This window comes from Grampus griseus (genome assembly GCF_964374135.1).
Source record: "Grampus griseus genome assembly, chromosome: 20".
NCBI classification, from domain to species: domain Eukaryota; kingdom Metazoa; phylum Chordata; class Mammalia; order Artiodactyla; family Delphinidae; genus Grampus; species Grampus griseus.
In genome coordinates, this window is record NC_139014.1 from 8,442,981 (window position 1) to 8,458,116 (window position 15,136).

General features: G+C 56.4%; 1 protein-coding gene across 1 annotated transcript in view; it reads left to right on the forward strand.

Moving 5' to 3' along the window:
* Positions 1 to 1,051: 1,051 nt before the first annotated feature.
* SEPTIN9 (septin 9) overlaps positions 1,052 to 15,136 on the forward strand; it is a 164,992-nt gene continuing 150,907 nt past the window's right edge. The window contains exon 1 of the mRNA XM_082678076.1: positions 1,052 to 1,113. Coding sequence (XP_082534202.1) covers positions 1,095 to 1,113 — 19 coding nt within the window. The 5' untranslated portion in view covers positions 1,052 to 1,094. The remainder of the gene's footprint in view (positions 1,114 to 15,136) is intronic.

Here is a 15,136-nt window from a genome sequence, read left to right on the forward strand (position 1 = left end):
ATACTACGCGCCTCTGGCTCGGCCACACCCTTCCCTCTGCCAGGAACGGCCCGCCTCCCCATCACCTTGGCTTCCTGGCAAATTCCTGCTCATTCTTTAACACCTTGTTTTGAATCACCTCAGTAAGACTCTGACAACACCCTCTAGACAAAATTCATCACTTTTTCCTCTGTACATTAAAAAAAGTCGTTTTATTATGGAAAATTTATTTAGGGTACAAAGGCAGACAGAATTCTTCTGTACAATTTTTGCTCAGGAACGCACACTCTCCTCACTGCTTATATTACCCGGGCTGTAAAGACGCGTGTCCTTGTATCTGCTCTCCTAGGTCGAGGCCCTGAGCGCGCACAGTACCCTGTGCAGGGGAGGTGCTCAATATTTCTCAGATGCAACAGAAATTATCATCTGGTCCAACGCACCCATTTTACAGATGAGTTACCCGAGGCCCCAGTTCAAGGAGTCAGTGCAGTCGGCCCTCTTGATTACCAGAAAAGTAGTGGGACAGATATGGTACCTCGCCTGCCCTGCTCTGCCCTTCCCTGGTCCACTAAGCCGGCGTCCGGGCTCTGACCCCCGGGCGTGTGCCGGCGCGCTACCGCCCGGCCCGGCGGCCGCTCCCTCCGCCCTCCTCCCGCTGCCACCTGGCGCGGCCCCGCCCAGCCCGGACTCCGGACCAGAAAGTGGCGGCGACGCCCCGGAAGGAACCATTCGCGCCAGGGGGGTGTGGCGGCTGAGGACGGCTGTCGCCTTGGCGACCCCCACCCTCGGACCGCTTGCGTCGCGGCTGCAGTGCAGGGGCCGCGGGGACTGGCCCGGGCCGAACGGGGTCGAGCGCAGGGCCGGGCTCAGGGCTGCTGCCTCTCCAGGCCGGGCGTCGGGAGGCGCGGCCCGCGGGGCTCCGCCAGGTATGGGGCTGCGCGGGGCGGGGCTCAGCGCTCACCTCCGCGCGGCGGGGCGGGGCCGGGGCCGGGCAGGGCCGCCCGTCCTCCCCGCCCCCATCCCTCCCTCTCCCGGCCCGGGATTTGCGACCTGGGAGCCCGCGCCCCGCGGCCTCGCCGCCTCACTTTCCTGGGAGCGGCAGCCACGGCGGCACCATGAGGAAGTCGTACTCAGGTGGGCGCCGCGCCCGGATTGGGGAGGGGTGTGTCCCGGGGCGAGCCCCTCTCACCTGAGCGGAGGCGGTCGCGGGTGGCCGAGTGGGTCCTCGAGGCGGGGCACCGCGGGGCTCCGGGCTCCCGGGGCAGATTTTGATGTGTGGGGCGTTCGCGCCGGCCAGTTGACGCAGCTCCACCCCGCATCGGGATCGCGGGGTGCTGGAGGCATTGAACCCCTCGACGGACTTGGCTTTCTCCTTTGCTCCAAGCCGCCGCTGCAAGGCAGCGGGGCCCGCGCGCTGGTCCGAGACCACAGGTGCCTGGGGGAGACCGGGTGCTCGAGACCTCCGACCCCTGCACGGTTGGGCCCCGATTCTGACCTTGGCCGAGGGTCTCCTGCCCCTGTATGTCGGCCACTACTCGCTCAGGTGTCTGGAGGGGCCACTGTGGGAGCCGCTGCCCTGGGCCGGCCGGCCTTCCTGTTCACCCTCCTCCCCCCTTGCACCTTCTCTGGAATTGCTGACTTTACAGGCGCCGAGGGTGCAGGCGTTTTGTGGTCCACCCCCGCTCCCCCCCCTGCAACCTCCGCGGGGCGTAAGTGTGCGTGGGTGGGGGCTGGGTGGAGGATTTCCTTGGGGTCAGCCTCCAGGACTGGTGGTCCAGGTCACAGCATCCTTTCTTCCCGTGAACTCCTGTTATTCCTCTTCCCAGTGGAGAACGGGAACTTCACCAAATGGGACCATCCAGCTGCACCCCAGCTTGGCAACTCGGATTCACCTTTTAGGTATCAAGATGCCGTCAGGTGTGCTGGCATCCTAGGTCCACTAGCAGGCCTGACCTCACATAGGTGGAGGGGGCCTGACTAGTTCTTATCATGTGCACAGGATCCTTTGTAACCATTTTCCCCTTGGGTACTCTGAAGTTCCATTCTATGGATGGGTAAACTGAGGCCACGAGCCTTGAAGGGCAGGTTAAGGGTAATCCAGATCTCTGTTCTTTTATTTTATTTTATTTTATTTATTTATTTTTGGCTGCCTTGGGTCTTCGTTGCTGTGCTGGGGCTTTCTCTAGTTGTGGCCAGCGGGGGCTACTCTTTGCTGCACTGTGCAGGCTTCTTACTGCCATGGCCTCTCCCATTGCGGAGCACGGGCTCTAGGCGTGTGAGCCTCAGGAGTTGTGGCTCGCGGGCTCCAAAGCGGAGGTTCAGTAGTTGTGGCGCACGGGCTTAGCTGCTCCGCGGCATGTGGGATCTTCCCGGACCAGGGCTTGAACCCGTGTCCCCTGCACTGGCAGGCAGATTCTTAACCACTGTGCCACCAGGGAAGCCCTCTGTTCTTTTTTATTTCCCTTTTTTTCTTTGTGATTTTTTTCCCCGAAGGATCCAGGCAGGATCTTTTGTCTTCCTCAGTTGTCGAATTATAAACAGCATCTCTTCTTCTGCTAACCCTGCAAAATTTCTCCTCATGTTCCTCCCCTTAATCTATTTGGACATGAAGTTTTCTGCCAAGGACTCATGAATTAATTTTTCTTCATAAGAGGACAGAGTCATGGTACTTAGTTGGAGCTGAAGAGGTCATTTGGGCCATTTGGGGGGTCATTTTTTGACCCTTCCTTTGGGTCATTTTTTTCCAGTCTCCTCCTGCTTTCCACATTCAGAAAGGAAAACAAGTAAAGAATAACTTGTCTCAAAGAGGGTTACTCAGAACTTCCCCTAAAATGGCCTTCCGGGCCAGTGGCATAGAATTTCAACTTTCACCCCCTGTTGCAAACAGCATGGCCCTCAGACACCCTGCTCACAGCTCTGTCTTAGGAGCGTGGGAGCGTTGATGTAATGGTGGGGGAGGAGGGGGCTTCCAGGTGGCATACGCTGGGGTTTGGTGCTCAGCCTCCCTCCCCAACATGCTCCAAATACTTGAGATGGTTGTGGGCATCACTGCCCCACGCGGCCCTTTCCCTGGGTTCTGCAGCCCAGTGTGGCCCGGGGACCCCAGCTGGCTCTTGCCTTTGGGTCTCAAACTTTGCCTCCTGCTGGTCAGTCTGGACAGTGGGGGCCACCAGGGGCCCCCCTCCTGCTCACTTGGCCTTTTCCTGGGGGGACTTTGAGACCCTCCTACACAGATGCCAGAGGGCCCCTGGGGCAGGCTCAATGTCTGTTCTCCTCCACGCCTGCCCCCTCCTGCCCTGGCAAATTAAAAAAAAAAAAAAAAGAAGAGGAAGGTTTTTGCAGTAGTTAGAAGTAGAGTTCATGGGTGGGTAGGAATCAGCTCTTGTAAAGGCAGCCTCCGTGGCTCCAGTGTTTACCTGAAGGGGCAGGGCCCTGGAGGACGGGCCTGGAAGGGCTTGGACCTCTTCCAGCTTGTTCTCCTCCTGGCGATGGTCCAAGGCGAGCTGGGTCACTCTGTTGCAGTTGTATGGGGTCGGGCTGGAGGGGGCCGGCCCAGGGGCGGGGTGGCCACTTGGCCCCATTCTGAGGGGCTCCGGTTCTCTTAGTGCCTCCCCACCCCTGCACCGCCCGGTTCCGAGGAGAGGCATTTTGCAAAAGTCAGACTGACCCCTATGCAGCATCAATGCCATGAAATTAAGGAAAGCAGCAAACTGTGAAAAATTCCCAGTGTCAAAAATTCAAGGCCAGCCAACCAGGACGGCTTTTACTTTTCACCTGGGTTGAGTGGGATGATTGCTTCTGGACCTATATATGGGCTCCAAAATAAATCAGATGTGTTCTCGGTAGAGCTGGCTTGAACACTCATGAGTCTCTGAAAAGCGGGGAATTTTCAAAATGTTTGAGGGGATCCCTAGTGCCTTAGGTCTACATTCACTGGACACACATTATGTGTCAGGCCTGTGCCGCCAGGGCCTCGACGGTACAAAGATGATGGAAGGACGTGGTCCTCGCTTGCAGGGACGCTGCATTCTCATTGGGGAGGCAGGATGCAGGGGGGGCCCCGGCCGGTTAACACCCCCCAACCCCCTCCCGAGCAGTACAGGTTCCAAATGCCCAGGTGGGAGGTTTCACGGGGAGGCAAGATTGAACTGGGCCTTGAGGAGTGAGCAGCTCTGAGAAGGTGGAGAATAAAAAGGGCCCTTCTAGGTGGGGAACAGAGCGAATGCCCAGTGGGGCTGCGGGATGCCAGGTGGGTGTGCGGGAGCTCTGTCCGGTAGCTCCAGTTCTGCTCCGCGCTCCTCCTGGATCTGCCTCACCTGCTGCTCCAGCGGGGCAGAGCTGCAAGCGGCGTGGCCCAGTGGTTCATAGCACGGGCTCCTGGAATTCAACCGTAGGCTGGTACCTCCTCGATGTGGGGCAAGGTGCTTGATCTCGGGTGTCTCCTTTGCCTCATTTGTTAAACAGGGACGGATGCCAACTGGTTGTAAAGATGAAATGAATTGCTGCCTAAAAGGCTTGAAAATGCCTCTCCATCCGTAACTTCCTGCTGTTGTCTTCACTGTCCTTATCAACAGCTGGAAGGACGCGTTACCGCCTTTGCCCGGATGCCTGGGGGCTGCCGGCACCCTCCCTGGGCCTTTGCTGGTTTGGAGGCCAGGAGGGTGGCCTCTCCCCCAGCCCCTTGGTGTCAGAGCGGGCTGCTCTCTGCACCCCTCCGGCGTCCTGAGCTTGGGGCTTCTGGTTGCATACCAGCTCACGTGGAGCCTGCCTTTCAGTGGCCCTGGCTCTCCTGGGAATTCTCAGGGGCGCAGACGCGTATAGCCGAGGCCCCCGAGCCACAGAAATGGGGAGTAGAATCAGACCAGTGTGCACCTGGGAATTATTCGGAGATGCCTGGTGGCTTTCGGGAGATCCCCGAAGAGGTACCTGGCCTACCAAAGGTTAAAAAGCTCTTGCACTAGCGACTCAGAGGCCTGGGCAAGGCGGGAGGCACCCAGAGGAGGCGGATTAGACAGATTAGCCAGCGAGAGGCCTTCCCCACGCCCGGCGCTCCGGGAGCTGAGTTCTGGGAAGGAGAGGAGAGCACGTCCCCAGAGCGCTAGCCCCGGGTGAGGGCGAGGAGGGGAGTGTGCGAAGGCCGGTTCCTTCCCCTTCTCGCCCTGTGGCCTCTCCCGCTGGCCCGCCTCCCTCTCCTCATGCCCCAGCCTGCTTGCTCCGGTTCCTGCAGGGACCTGGGCGGAGACGAAGAGCCACCTGTGGCAGGCAGTCCATGGCCCCCTTGGACTCGTGCCCAGGATCATGGACCTCGAGATCCCCCAGTTCTGGGGGAGCTGGCAGAGCCTGAATCCTTCCCGGCCTGTTGCAGAGGAGGGAGGCCAGCTCCTGTCTGCCCGGCCCTCCGGCTCACTCCAGACCACAGTCGCCTGCCCGTCAGCCTATCCCCAGCCTGCCCAGAGGGGTTCCGAGAACTGAGTGCTACGCACCTGGCAACGTGCCTGAGTTTGAGACAGCCCACCTTCCTCCTGGAACCCCCCGGGTGACCAGTTCAAGCCAGGACAGGTGCAGAGGGGACACCGGCTCGCTGCTCAGGAGCAGCGGTCTGGAGTTTAGGTCCAGGTGGAAGGGCGGGCTGGCCACGTGCCTGGAGCTCCCGTGTGGGTGTCAGCAGCAGAGGACATCTCCCCAGGGACCCCAACAGCAGGAAAAAGGCACTTCCTATCCTCCACCCAGCTTTTGGGGCTGCCCTCCTCTGAGACTCATCCCACATGGATGGGGCCTGGGAGTGGGACCTCGTTTCCGCACGCCCTGCTGTTTGTCCGTGAGCCGCGTCGCATGGGCTCTGAAGTTTGCTTAAGATGTACTTGATAAGAAGCGTTCAGCAAACAGCAGTGCAGGGCCCGGCCCTGGGACGACAAGTGAGTGCCAGTTCCTGGGCGGATCCAGCTGGTGGCCTTGGGGGGAGGGGGGCTGGAGAGAGAGACCCCAGGCCTGGGGGGTATGAGCGGTTGGGTGGGGAGGGAGGTGACATGCTGAGCTCCTACACCCTTGTTGAAGCTATTACTTTGGGACACCCCGGCCCTAGGCATTGCTGGGGGATTTATGGGGGACCGGTGGGTGCTAGTGGCCGGGTGAAGCCCCCTGCGGACCTGTGTGGGCGTGCAGCGCACAAGATCACAGCCCCCACTGTGCTCCAGGAGAGACCTCGGCCAGAGAGTCCCAGTGGCAGCTGCCAGAGGTTGCCTGGTCCAGAAGCACTAACCAAAGGAAGCCTGTCCTGGTGGGCACAGGGCCCTGGGGTCGGGGGTACTGCGGTCAGGCCTGGGACCATGGCGCACTGAGCTTCGATGGGAGAACTGAAGTGTCCCCGAGGCCGCTGGGCTGGTTGTCCCTGCTCCTTCCCTGTTGGGCAGCTGTAACTGGGCCCAGAAGCTGCAGCAGCCAGGTTGAGCTGGGGGGTGCCCATCTCCCCAAGGTCCCTGGCCTGTTTTGAGTCTCCCTGTAGGTTCAGTCATTCATTCCAGAAGTGTCTGCCGGGTGCCCCTGAGTCCTTCCTGCATGCTGGTGGCTCTCAGCACTGCTCTGGAAGGGTGGCCTGGCCTCGGGTCTCCTGGGCTGAGTGTGGCACTCTGCTCCCAGCCCAGTTTCCCTCTGTCTTATCTCCCTGTGCCCGCCCTGGGCCTGGGTCCCTTTGCAGCCCACGTGAAGGGGGGCATTGAGCCGCTGCCCACAGCGGGCGAAGCGGCTCCAGGCGTCCTGCTGTCAGCGGCCTCTTGGAAGCCTTGCAACAACTGAGCTTTGTTCCAGGCCTAATCTGACCTGGTTCTGCGAAGCGTGACTGCTGGCAGCCTGCAGGCCTCCGGGACGGGAAAAGGGGCATCGGCGGGGAGAGTAAGATGATCCCGGGTCGCAGGGCGGCCCTTGGCCCAGGCTGCCTCTGGCAGGAATGAGAGTCACAGTCATCCTCTGAGCGATGCTGGCTTTGTGATGGGAAGAGGAACCCTGAATGGCCGCTCCGGCCTGCATGTGTGGACCCCAGCTTCCCAGGGGCCCCTCGAAGTGCTGGGTGGGGCAAGAAGGGCCAGATCACTCTCCCTGGGGAGTGGCGCCCTCCCTGGCCCAGGGTTTCAGAGGCAGGGCTGAGGGAGGAGTCTTCCTTTCCCGGTGAGGGATGGGGGGTCCTTACCCTCTTTCTGGCTCCTGGGGAGCTTCTCCCCGGACTCTTAAAGGGCATGCAGTGAAGCCTTCGCTGTGGCTGGCCCCCCCTGGGCGCCCCAAGGCTATACCTGGGAACTGGGGGCTGGCCACATCCACCCCAGATCTCCCTGAGAGCCGTGCCTGGGCCCCTTGTCCCAGCCGGGCCAGGCGTGTCGGGGCAGCAGTGGAGACTGTCTGCCCGGGCTGGGGATCACTCCCAGCGAGCGTGGTTACCAGGAAGACCTGGGAAGGGGCAAGCTGGCAGGCCGCCTCGGGCTTGTCCTGCAGATCAATCTGATCTGATCTGCATCCTGGGGCTTTCACAGCCCTCCCCTGGACTGTGCCTTCTGTTTCCACCAGGATCAGGGCCCAGCGGGAGAATAATGCTTCTGAAACCCAAGCCACTTGGAAGTGGGTTAAATCCAGCCCCTGTCATCTTCCAGCCTGAGGACTAGGCTAATCCACCTGGAGGGCTGTGGAGGGTGGTTTGCAAAAGTCACTAATGAGCACGTGACTTTGACTCTAGCTACGGGGTCCAACGTGTGTGTTGAAGGACAGGTGGTGGGTTTTTGTGCAGAGGTGACCCGGTATAGACACCGTGGGGACACCAGGTGGTGGAATGACAGCCGAGTACACGCAGTGGCGGCGGCATGGGACTGGAGGGGCGGAGGTGGTGGATCTCTCATCAATGTTAGGCGCCTGAGGTGTGGTCAACAGACCCTCAGCAACGGGGAGTGTGTCGTCCTGGTGGCAGCGCCTTCCTGGTAGCTGGGGATTGACAATCTAGCCGCCAAGCCTGTGCTTTAGTTTTTAAAGGAAGGCTTTCTCAAATACACCATGTATCTCTTCTTTCTCTTTTGCCTTTATTTATTTGGTTGTTCACTTTGTTCATTACTCGTTACCAAACAGTGTGAACAGGAAATTAAAAGGACAAATTCTCCAATCGCATCGGTTACAACATTGCTTTTTCTGTTCCCTTTAGTACTTGTTTCTACATGCACAGGACGCATCGTTTGATTTAACTATCAAAGGCGTATAAGTTTTTTTTCACAGAGTTGCGTATTCTCTGTACACATCGTTTCTTTTTTTTTCTTTTTTTTTTGCGGTACGCGGGCCTCTCACTGTTGTGGCCTCTCCCGTTGCGGAGCACAGGCTCTGGACCGGGGCACGAACCCGCGTCCCCTGCATCGGCAGGCGGACTCTCAACCACTGCGCCACCAGGGAAGCCCTGTACAAATCGTTTTTAACTCTGCTCTTTTCACTTGAAATCAGATCTCACACGTGGATTCCCTGATCACAGTTTGAACGGCTCTTCAGAGAGGATGTTCCCGAATTCACTTAGCCATCCTCTCACCAGAGCTCTTAAACGTTCTGCTGACGTTGGCGCTCTTCCTTGGTGATGTGCACCCGTGACCCTGACGGAGGGTGCCTGCCGTGCTGAGCCGCAGGTGTTACAGTGGCCGTGCTTATAGCTGTGAGACATGAGCTGGCTGGATACGTGTTCTTTTTTTTTTCCAACCAATGTTGTTTATTTATTTTTTTAGATGTTGGGGGTAGGAGTCTATTAATTAATTTATTTATTTTTGCTGTGTTGCGTCTTCGTTTCTGTGCGAGGGCTTTGTCTAGTTGCGGCGAGCGGGGGCCACTCTTCATCGCGGTGTGCGGGCCTCTCACTATCGCGGCCTCTCTTATTGCGGAGCACAGGCTCCAGACGCGCAGGCTCAGTAGTTGTGGCTCACGGGCCTAGTTGCTCCGCAGCATGTGGGATCCTCCCAGACCAGGACTCGAACCCGTGTCCCCTGCATTAGCAGGCAGATTCTCAACCACTGCGCCACCAGGGAAGCCCCCCAAATAAGTGTTCTTAACACAGCATTTTATTAAGAGGTTTAAGGAACAGAAAACGCCATTTGCCCTGATTAGCAGCCTGCTTAGAGCCACTGAGAAGTCCCAGGGTTTACTTGTCCTTTAAAAGATCTGCCCGTTGCCCACGGTCTGTGATTTCTCTCTCTGACTGGTGTGTAAGGCCAGGGGCTCCCCCCACCCCGCCCTGCCTCTCCTTCTCTCCCTCTCTTCTTTGGCCCCTACTGGATGCTCACGTACCCTAGGAGGTGTCTCTTTGCTTCCTTGGGCCAGCCTGAATGTTCTAGTCTTGGCGATGGGCCACCTGCCCCCAGGTGACCAGCCACCTCTCCTGGAGATCATTCGTTCTGCTGCCGGGTTACCTGGGCAGTGGTTTCTTCTGGAATCTCCAGGCTCCCCAGGCCACTCAACAGTGCTGCCTGTCGGGCCGACCCTCCAAGGCCGCTATTTTGTTTCTCTCCCCTCCCCTCCCATCTTCCCTCCCAGGGCCTCTGCCCCTCAGTCCCTAATTGCACCTCTCTCTATGTATTAATATATCCTTGCATTATAATCTCACGACCGTCGACAGGTTGAGTGAAACACGTGTACCTCTTTGGCGACTTGGTGCCCATTAAACAGAAGGGCTTGAAGACTGATGCAGCCTTTCCCGTATTCTGGGGCGTCCCCTTGCGGCTCCCTTTGCTGTTGTCAGCTGTTTCTGATCGCTAACCTTCCTGCACCGTATCCACGATCTCCCCCTTGGTCCATTGGCCTTACTTTGTCAGTCTGCTCGTCTTTCTCACCTGTGCAGTCTGTTCATGGCGTGTGAACCGGGGTCTAACCAGGAAACAGAAACCACTCCAGGATTTAGAACAGAAGGACTCAAATGTACAGATGATAGAAAAGCCAAACCAAGCATAAGGAGGCAGCCAGGGTTAGGTGGGGTTTATACAGCTCTTTGAAGGTACGAATGGGATTATTTGTTACGAGTGAGAAAAGAAGTAACAGCAAATTGTAAGTTTTAAACAGCGGGCAAATTTCATAAGCGTCCCCAAATCCAGAAAAATAACAATGTTTTTTATCCATCAACTACTTGTCTGATCTCCAAAGTAATTTTTTTCCCTACGTATTTTTGGCTGCATACTCTTTGATCACTTCTTTATATGATGGCCATGTAATATCATTTTCTGTTGAACGAATAGAAAGTAAATTCATCTTCCTAGTTAATCAGAAGTTAACTTTTACTTTTGGTAGTTGGGATGCATGAAAAAGCGTGGCTTACCTCAAGAGTTTGTGGTACTGCTGCTGGTCCTCACCCTACAAACACAAGAATTCTGGTAAATTCCATTTTACGTGATTCCCATCCAGAAAGAAATAGACAAGTATGGGCCATTTGTAACTGCACGGGATGCATTATTGCATTTCTTTCTGACCAGAGATACTTTCTGTTTTGAGGCGACATTGAAGAGAATTGAATTCTCAGCTTACAACTTTATATCTGGTGATTGGAATCATTTCCCATAGCCTAGCTTCTGGCTCCATGCGTTTCAAATCTTGCTGTCCCCCACTGCCCACGTTTTCCCAGCACCAGGTACTGCAGGACACGTTCCTATCTTATCCCTTCAGATTCTGCACAGTAGACAGATTTGGGAAGGTCCATGGAAGGAGTACTCCTGGCCTTGCACGTTGGGGCGACGAGCCGTCACTTAACTCCGCATGGAAATAACTGTGAACTATGTAAATAAAACCCAACTACATTAAAGCTAAATATCTTTCCAATTCAACTTTCCCTTAGCAGGAGCCCCCAAACGCCAACAACCCCTCCACTGGTACCTTACACAGGAGAAAGGGTGATGGCCAGGAACTCAGAGAAGAAAGAGACAGCAATCTTAACTGACGGGGGTTAAAATATCTTCTGTTTTGACAGTTTTACAAAAACGCTGTGGCCCTTCTCAGTGCCTTGAAACAAGGGCTCTGGTGCTTGAGGTTCCGTAGCTTCCCGGGGACACCCAGAGATGAGCCTGGGGGAGCCACTACCGCACCCCACCACCTGCAATCAGAGGATCAGAGAGAGGAAGGCGTGTTATCAGAATCCAGGGACCAGGGTCACCTGACGGGAGGCTGGACAAAGGTGGGCCTGACTGGCGGGAGCTGCAGCTGCAGAATAGACAGAAACTGCTGCTGGAGAAACCTTCCAAGGCAGAAAGCGGGGGAGAGATCTACCCTGGTTCTCCCTGGCTCCCACCTTCCAGTCTCATCCTATAGGTTGAATCCAGCCGAAAGGCTACAGACCTGGGGACCTGGAGACCTCAGCCTGCAGAGGTCTGCTCTTCTGCCACTAAAGAGAGCCTGGGAAGGGCGAGGAATGCGGGGTACACTTATGCTTAAAATTATTCATTGTTTATCTGGAATTCAGATTTACCTGAGTGTTGTGTATTTTAGATGGCAATGTCTTTTTTTTTTTATGGGAGTGGGACCCAGAGTCCAGACGCCCAACTGGTGAACCTTCACGGGAAGGGCTCTGTGGGTCCTTGGTCAGCATTGATGTCATGTGATGGACTTGGCCGTCTGGTGATGCCGCTGCCTGCTGGGCAGAGCCCTCCACATGCAGGAGCTGCTGGTGCTTCCCCGGCCTGAGAGTGGGATACCAGTGCTGGCTCCCCACTGGCCTCAGGAGAAAGGGGAAGACTGTGTTCCTGGGGGCAGCCAGAGAGGCAGGAGGCTCCTGGCCGAGGTCCTGGTGACCCTATCCTTTCTGGAGGGACTCTCATGATTTTTAAGAAAAAATTGAGAATTGATTCCTTTCTGTAGATAAGCTCCTGTCATTACTGAAAATGGGTATTTGTGCACGAGTTTGCATAGCACCCCTTCCTGCAAAACTCCCTTTTGAGAAAATGGTGACTTTCTGGCTGGGAAGGGCTGTCCAGCACCACTCATGGCTGGCACAAGAGCAGAAGGGTGTGTGTGTGCGTGCACGTGTGTGCGGATGGGGCCGAGTCACCCTCCCCTGGAGACCACCTGCTTCCTGTTCTGCCCCTGTCCTTGGGTTAAGATGTCTGGGCTGTGTGAGACCCCAGGAGGGTTGGGGACGGCCACCCTGATTATGGGTGGGGACAGTGACTGCGACTCCAGTAGGAGAGGATGATGGTGCGTGGGTTCCCCATCATTAACGTAATAATAATAATCCCCTAGCTCCGGAGTCTAGTTAGAGTCTCAGTGCCCGTTTAACCTTGTATTTTACAATACCAGGATCTATCATAAAAATTTGGCTGAAAGGAAAAGACAAAAGGTCTTCTCAGTAACTGTATCCTTCTCTCTCTTATCCAGGCTCCCCAAATTATATGCACAGGGGAACACCCATGAGCTGGGCATCCAGGCTCCTAGACGCGGGGCCAGCACAGGTCTGCCAGGCTCCTGTGCCTGGTGGGGCCCATCTGTGGCGAGGGGGCAGGGAGGGCATGGGGCTGTTTACCTGGAGGTGGGCCCTGCCGTCAGGCTGCAGTGGTGGCTCCCCACCCCGAATGCTGGTTCTACCAGGAAATGCTCCCCAGGGCGTCCTAGGTCTCCTCCCCCTGCCCAGCATCATCCCCTTTCTCTCCAGGACCAAGGAGCCCCATCTCTTTGTCTGGCCATCTTCTTTCCTATTTGAAATGCTGCTTTTTCATTCTCAGTGGGACACCAGCCAGCAGGGACTCCCCACTCCCTTCTCCTGTCTTTTTTGCTTCATCTCATCTGAAGTGTGTTTTAATCTCGTGGCCTCCACGTGGGAAACCTGACTGGTGTTTGTCACTGGCCTGTAGTTCATGAATATTTGTGAAATGGCCTTTGCCCTGGCCTAAGTGAGCCCAGACACCAGTTGGGGAGTTTCTGGTGTGGCCAGGTGTGGGAGGGCACCGGGATTCTGAGTCCCCCCAAATCCTCACTGTTTTCTCTGGATTGCAGAAACTGCCCCCCCACCACCCCCCATCTTCCTGTAATGTGCAGTCCATCCTGGAGGCTGGGAGGGTTTTCAGCTTCCCGTAGTTGGGAGGGAGTCCAATAGGACTCCTGGTAGCCTTTCTTGGGGTAGCAGTATCCTGGCTATAACATGCAAAGTGCCTTGGTTATAACTTACGTTTTGTCTAATGTATTAGCACAGGGCAGCCAAGCTTTGTTAATTTCCGATTGTAGATCCCTGGGTCCAGGCTGGTGTGTGTGGCTGGCGTATAATAATAATTTATATTAGTATGTAATATATAATATGCCAATAGTGATAATACCTACCGAGTGTTCATTTTGTGCCAGGCACTGTGCTAGGTGCCTACCATGTGTGACCTCGTTTAGTCTTAGTCGCCTGTGAGTAATCCCCATCTCTGGCCCCATTCTGCAGATGGGGAAGCTGAGGCTTGGAAAGGGGAGGTTGTTTCCTGGGGCCTGCAGGGAGCGCCTGGCAAGGTCTGGATCGAACCCTGTTCATCTGACTGCAGGCTCTCCTGCCTCCTTGGCCTCTGAGAACTCAAATAATTTGGTCTGGGATGTCGCCAGAGAGCTGAACTTCAAATCATCTCCTCTCTTTCCGAGTATGTTTTATTTAAAAATCACATAAAAATAACTCCGTTCTCCACTGGAAGGACTGAGCCTTTAGATGTCTTGGAGGCTTTTCTGGCTACCTCTTCGCTGGTCTCCGACACAGACCTCAGTAGTTAGGTCCAAGGAACTGAACTGCAGCTGCTCTCGTTCTGGGGTTTCTCCCAGGGCTGCGGTGGAGGCGGCCCTGGGCGGGACGCTGGTTGGAGCGCGGGAACCCCGGGCGGCTGCTTCCCATTCTTTATTAAGGGAGCAGGCTTGGCGTCTTCTCTGTGCCAGGGGCTGCCTGGCACCAGCTGCACGTTTTGGGAAATCTGAAAAATAAACAGTGTAAATAAAACTTAACTCGACCGGAGAAATCTGAGACACATGCTGTTTTCCTCATCACCGTGTCTCCACCCCGACCGTGGCTTTGGTTCTTAGGGATCAGATGCCTGATCCCTAAGGGTTGGGGTTTAACCTGAACAGACCCTCTTCATTTTTATCTTTGTCCAGAAGCCAGAGGCGGGGGCGAGGGTGGGCGCCCAGCTGGCCTTGGGTGGATGCGTGGCCGGAAGTGACTGGATCCCCAGGAATGTGTGGCCGATCCTTCCCCATTCCCAGGCTATTTCCATACTGGGGACTCACTGGCTTTATGGGCTCAGCTGTCGCTCACTGGTGCCACTTTCAGCCCAGACAGCTGACCCCTAAGTAGCTCACGGTGCGCATGTGTGGCGTCGGGGGACAGATGTTGAGGGTTCTCATGTATCATCGTATGCAGTGCAGATCCCAGTTAGGCGTGTGGAGGGAGGTCACAGCCATGGTGGAAGTGAGGCTGGAGCTGGGGCCGGGGATACCCACACTCACTCCTCTACCCTCTCAACAGCCCCGGGACCTGTGCCTGTCCCCACCTCCCTCTCCTCCCCAGCCCTGGGCAGCCCCACCAGAGCCACTCTGGACCTGCCCTCTCCTGGTCTTAAGGGGCGGTCAGTTCTGGGAGCTGGGCGCTGGGCCCTCCTGTCCCCCGCAGGTCTGAGGCTGTGGTCCATCCAGCCTGTCTCTCTGGCAGGACCAGCCTGGAGTCACCATCCTGGTTGGACTTTTGAGGAAGGATGGAGCTCTCATCGCTCAGCAGGGGGCAGACTTCGCATCAGTGTCAAGTGGGCGCTGGGGAAGGATGCTCCCATCTCTGCCGTGTGAGGCCGCTGATAGTCAGGGTTCGTCAGAGCAACAGAGCCAATAGGGGAGAGAGAGGGAGAGACTTATCCTGAGGAATTGGCTCATGAAATTATGGAGGCCGAGGAATCCACCATCTACCGTCTGCAAGCTGAACGCCCAGGGAAGCCGCTGGTGGATTCAGTCCAAGTCTGAGGACTGAGAACCAGGGGAGCTGGTGTTCAGTCCTGGGGCAGAAGATGGGTGCCCCAGCTCACGTGGTCAGGCAGAGAACTCTCCCTTCCTCTGCCTTTTGTACTGTTCAGGCCCTCCAGGGACTAGAAGATGCCCACCCACACTGGGGAGGTGACCTGCTTTACCCAGCCCACCAATCAAACGTTCATCTGATCCAGAAACACCCTCA